Source organism: Bactrocera tryoni, unplaced genomic scaffold (genome assembly GCF_016617805.1).
Source record: "Bactrocera tryoni isolate S06 unplaced genomic scaffold, CSIRO_BtryS06_freeze2 scaffold_243, whole genome shotgun sequence".
In the NCBI taxonomy this organism is placed as follows: Eukaryota; Metazoa; Arthropoda; class Insecta; order Diptera; family Tephritidae; genus Bactrocera; species Bactrocera tryoni.
In genome coordinates this window covers 100,577-106,773 of record NW_024395970.1, presented here as the reverse complement: position 1 = coordinate 106,773, position 6,197 = coordinate 100,577, and the positions used below count along the sequence as shown (strand labels likewise).

Below are 6,197 nucleotides of genomic sequence, written 5' to 3'. Positions count from 1 at the left end.
TACGTCAAATTTCGCACTTCGCAACAGCTTTCAATAATTTTTGACGTCTTTGCTAATTTCAATTCCGTCAATATACCATATTACTGTATAGCATAGGTAATACGCACACATACATATACATATACTATGTATATATGTATATGCACGTATGTGTGTGCGAAAATTTCAAACCGACATTCTTTTAAACACCCGCGCTTGACGTCGCTAATACCAATTATAACGGAATAATTGGCAATAAAAATTTATTTGCACTTTCATTATACCCGCAGCTCACATGCTTATACAAAAATACAGACAAAGGCACACATTACATATGTTATATACATACACATACTATATACATATCATATATAGTTATTTTTAAATACTTACATACAAAATTACTTATTCACAGTTATTGCTACAAAAGTTTAATAATTATATAATTGCTTTGTTTTTGTTGTTTGATGTGTCACATTGCTCTATTCATTAGCTTTTGCTTATTTAATTATTATTTTTAATTTTATATTGCTAATAAAATTAACATTTGTTGTTGTTGCAATCACTTTTAGAAACGCTGCATTAATTTTCTAATGATTTTCTAAATAATATTTTGTTGTATTCCATACATTTTAGTCAATCATATTGTCAGCTGTCAAAATTTGTCATACATGAAATTTTGACAATTAATCTTTGTGTGCGCTAATAAAATTTGATTTTAATAATTATACATACATATATATGCCAATATTTATGTTTGTATAAGCCCATAAAGCTTAATTTGGTTTTGTTTGCTCACTTTTATTGCACCTAACTGCTTCATTAGCAGGTTATTTTTAGGATAAGTCTCCGTTAGGGTTCAGCAAACTTTGTTGTGCTGATTTATTTGCGCGGCGATTCTGAAAATGATAATGGAAGAATAATATTATTGAGTTATATAAAACAGCCTAGACGTTTGCCATATACATATTCGTCAACATATTTTTTGCTGACAGTGTTTTCAAAGACGTATTATAAACATTCGAAATAACTTTTCTTTTTATCAAAATTATTATTAAATTACACTTTTGTTTTAGGATTAAGGTATACTCTTGATAGAATGGTGAAAAAACAAAAATCGAAACAAGTCCACCATTTTTCGGAGCTAAAAGCGTATTTAACTTACCGACAAGTCTTATGTAGATAAAAAAAAAATATTTTTTCAATTAGTTCTTAGAGCCATCGCCACGGTGTCTTGGAAAAGTTGATTATAAAGATTGGCAGACTAATATGTATATGCTTTCATGGCTAGGCTCGGTATTATGGAACCTCATGTATGACGGGGTGCTAAAAAAACAGCAACCAACAGAGTGAAACTCATAGCGTATGCGGACGATCCCATGGTGGTAGCAGTGGCCAAACAATTAGTCGACCGAAGAAATCAATGCAATGAGTGCTTAAATGATCTAAGCCAATGGTTCTCTTCTGTGAGTCTGGAACTGGCGGAGTACAAAACGGAAGTTTTACACATAAGCACCAGGAAGGGGAAGAACGAAGAGGAGAGCTCAGCATGAGGGAGTGCGAGATTACTTCACAGCCGCAGCTGAAGTATCTGGGAGTAATATTGGATTCCAAATAAAATTTAAAGAAGACCTGGCGTATTCTTCCGATAAAGCAAACAAAACTTATAAAGCTCTAGCGAGAATGATGACCAATAGAGGCTGTGGGATTCCTCATCCAAAGTGCGCTGGACGCACCGACTTATACCGGACATCCCCTCGTAGATATGTAGACAGATGGCATGGGGACCTGGATTTCCATCTGATCCAAATATTTGGCGGACATGGGTACCTCAATGACATTAGTCCGAACTAACCAACGTGTACAGAGTATGTAGAAGACTCTGACTATTTTATTGCCCTCATTTTTCAAATACAAGGGAAAAACTAAAAACCACACTCGGTGGTAGTTTTACGGTCGATTATTTATTGACACGTCAGTCGACTGATAAATGGAAAGCTGTTAGCGAAGCGTCAACCTTCATAATGGCAAGACTAAGACTTTTTCAACAGATTTCCGTCAGTCCGCATAATAGAGTAAACCTCAATGCTCTGTCCCTCCCACGAAGTAATACTTATCCGGTGGTTTCGTGGGAGAGTTTTGAGTTGGGAGTAGGTTCGGTTTAGCGGGTTAAAGCTCCGCACTCCGGCTTTCTGTGCTTTTTCCTACCATAAAAAAAAAATGATTTCATAGTCCTATGTAATAAGTCCTAAATTTTTGCGTTGTCATAATTTAGTCATATCGGCTTCGCTATCCTCCAGTTGGTTGTACATAGATTTCTATCTAGTTTGAGTTATTTGTTCAAATTGCGTAATCAGCTTTCTATTGATCGTCACTTTTGGATACGATATTGTCTGTGTATTTTTGAATTTGTGTAGAGAGGCTCCTGACTTAACCAACTCGTCTGCGATTTCGTTACCGAAAATGTTCCTGAATCCAAATATAGACAAGTGAAGTTGAACTGTTAGCGCGTTAAAACCTTTCTACATTTGCTAACTATGATGGAATTGATCTTTGCTGTCGACAATGTTAGTTATGCAATAGAACCTCACAGGCCTTCCTGTCCTGCTTAATACTTCCGCTTGGAAGATGTTAGTTGAGTTTGGTAGATGACAATATAGAGATATATCTAGATCCTCGCAGTATACATTCGTCCCTACACCGCAGTCCACAGACCCGTCGGCATAGTTTACAGTACGATCCTCTTACTAAACCTCTTCGCTATTAAAATCTAGTGGGAATTATCACCTAGTAGTCACTATTGATAGTATATAGTCTGATTTATTTACATTTGTATCGAACTTCTTCATCGCTTTGTCAATAACTCTTCCTCTTCCAAGCACCAATCATGTTAATTCTTATGGCAGAAAATGTTGCCACTTTCCGCATGAAAAGGCCACGTCTATGAGCAGTTGGTGCAAGAGCATATAAAGCATATTATTGGACACATCTTGGTAACCCATGGACAGGTTACTCTCTGAATACAATTTTAGTTTCTAATGTTATATTGGTTCTTTAATGTTGACCACCAAACCAGCGCATATATTCACATGACTATATTCGTATTCCAGTTCCTGGTGAGTATCCTCTTGTGTGTAATACGTCATATAAGTTTTTCTTAACCCGTTTCTTAATATTGAATTTCAGTTCAGTTTGGTACCTGTCTCGACTCTCATCTACAAATTTTGGAGCTTGGCGAATCGAACAAAAAACTTACATAAATCAAGTAAACTATCTTAAGCAAGTGGAGGTAGATAAAGATTTAAGTCATTCACCAAATAGCGGAGAAGAGAATCATGTTTTTTGAGAAAGTTGGGCATCATACGTTTTCATGTGGACTTGGTTGGCTTAGAATGAAATTCGAACCATATTTTATATAAGATAAATTTGATGGATGAAAACATTCTTTAAAGAAACTATATTATAAAAATCTAATCACTTTTTAAGTGCAGCAAGTTAGACTGTGTGTCACTGTCATCTCAGCAATATCATGTATAAACTTTCTTAGAATATAAACTCAAAATTTTTTGACAGTAAACTCACCTTTCCGTTCGGTAACTTCAGGAGACTTCGTCCGCGCATTTCTTGCATCACCGCTAGTTATTACAGTTGACGATTGTTGCATTGCATCCACAGCACCTGTATTTGATAGCGTAAGCAAACGGTGACCATGCGAGGCCAAATGTTGACTCAAATGCTGATGATGTTCCGACGGCGTAGTGTTCCAATGGAAAGAATGCTGCGCTGTCGCTGTTGCATGTGGATGATGAGCGACTACGAGCGGTACACCATCGGGTGATGTAATACAGGACGCATATGGATCTGCAACTGGCACCAACGGATCGGACATCCATTCGAAAGAAAAAGCTGGGCCCAGCGTCTGTAAGCTGCCGTAATTCGAACCCAGTGTGCCTGTAGGCGGTGCGCTTGTCGGTGTAGGTGGTGTAGTTGTAATACAAGGACTAAGCTCCTGCTGTGTGGAAGACGAACTGTCAAGTGAGAGTTTCTGCGCGGACTCCGACCAAGGTGGACTGGGATTCCATTGGTCGATAAAGTCAGGCGGCTCGTTGGGTAGGGACTTTTGTATGAGACGCGGACGTGTCGGCACAACGGTAGCGAATATAACCGAGGCATGCGACTCGGCTGGTGCGCCAATAAGCGAATGTGGTTGCAGATGGTAGGGTGTATCGATTTCGGTGACTGTTGTTGGCGTGTCATCGGTCGCGTCATCTGGTAGGTAGAGTGGTTCTAGTTTACCGATTGCGCGACGCTTGGAGGGCGGCGAGCTGAGGCGCTGATGCTGCGTGGAGCTCGCATTACCATTAGTATTGATATTGGCAGCACTGTTGAGGTTATGATTATGTGTGCTGTTGTGATTATTGTTGGAGCTGCTGTGATTGGCGCTACTGCTGTTGTTGTGTTTATTATTGCCACTGGTATTGTTGTTGTGTGTGACATAATGTGGCGTGGCAGCATTATGACTGGAGACGGAACTATTCGTGCTGCTGCAACGCATTTGTCCATCCACTTGACCGTTAGTAGGTGAACGCGCGCCATTCAAGCCGATCGGTGGTGCACCGACGCCGCCGGGCACTTGACTATAATCGACTGGTTCCGCACCGACACGACGGTGACATAAATACGGACTGACGGCCGCACCATTGATGACACCCGCATGTCTCGTCATCGCCATGCCGCCATTACTTGGCAAATGATGTTGCAACTGTTGGCCTTGTTGATGATGACCACTCAAATGCGGCGCTGGCGAACTTTCCGCGCTACCACAGCTGCCACTCCCCACACTCATGCTGCCACCACTGGTCGCGCCGGTGGGCGTATGATATGCGCCGCCATACGACGCCGTCGTCATGTGATGATACTGATGATGTGCATGTGTATGTGTGTGTGGATGTAGGTGTTGGTGTTGCGTGTGGTGCAAATGTGTGTGCGTTTGATGCGGATGCAATGCGGCGGCATAACCCGCCGTTGCGGTGGCTGGAAGTGTGGCCGTGGTGCTGGCGGCGCCCGTGTGATGATGATGCAAATGCGAATGCGCGGCATGGTGTGCGTGATGATGGTAGTAGACTGCCGCCGCGGCTGCTGCGGCCGGTGTTGTCGGTGGCACACGTGTGGGCGCATCGAAAGCGAGTCCGAATTGTATCTTCGACTGCACCGAGTAGTAGTGGTAGAGCCACGAATTGGCCAGCATTACCGAAGCCTCACGTTCGCTATGGATTGGAGTGGAGTGAAGAAAATATAATTGCGTTGTGGTGATGTTGTTGATGGTTGAGTTGGCGAATTGGTGTTGCAAAGAAAATAGAAAAAAAAACTGATTAGCATGCTTGCTTTTTGTGGGTTAGATGTAGGTGCTAACAAAGTATGGCTTGTGATTGCGTGAGAAACGGAAATGAGTACGCGAAATTAGTGCAAACGTCTGCCACGTGATTTCGTTAGTGGCGTTTGTTCGAGGAAAAAGTTTGTTGCAAATAAAGGTGGGAAATAAATTGTACTTACCTAATTTCGTCTAAATTTTTACATATTTTTTTTTAATTATTTAATAAGGCAGATTTCTTACTTACTTTAAAACCTGGTTGGTGCACACAATAACCGGCTGTTGGTTTGTGTCTTGACTATCGCGCACTTGCAGCACCACGTGCACCCAAATAAAATCGCCTTGTCTTCGTTGCATGCGCACCAATAAAATACAAGAGCGATCCTGCTCAGATTGAGTTACTGAAATTAAATAAAATATTAGTTTTAAAAGCTTCCGCTGTGAACAAAATACATTTTATTATTGACATAGATATCCCTTTTAAGACATTCTTAAATCATCGATAGATAAACTCGTTGGTTTTGAGACTGTAGACTATTATAACGATGATATACTAGTATAAGAAATACAATGGGTTTTAGGACTCTCCGTCGTTTAGAAAGATGTATGTACCTACTAGTATATCCTCTCTGTCAATGCGGTCATCAAAGAGCTTTGTATTTCTCAGTTTTTCTGTTATGTTTTGTGATGAAGAGGCCATAACTAAACATTGAAAGAGAATCAGCTAGACTGAGTAAGATACTGTCTGAGGAACACATCAATATAAGTGGATCATAAGTGGATCCTGAAACACCTCTTCTGGAGAATCTCTTGAGAAACTACTGGAAACACACTTCCCAGTTAGTCA

The 6,197-nt window shown here is 40.5% G+C and overlaps 1 protein-coding gene across 1 annotated transcript in view; it reads right to left on the bottom strand.

Annotated features, from left to right (window-relative positions):
* Positions 1-728: 728 nt before the first annotated feature.
* The window catches only part of LOC120780238 (protein single-minded), a gene marked incomplete at its 5' end in the record, with an annotated part of 87,746 nt that continues 82,277 nt past the window's right edge, over positions 729-6,197 (bottom strand). Inside the window, 3 exon segments of the mRNA XM_040112495.1 lie at positions 729-878; positions 3,562-5,246; positions 5,598-5,751. Coding sequence (XP_039968429.1) covers positions 862-878; positions 3,562-5,246; positions 5,598-5,751 — 1,856 coding nt within the window.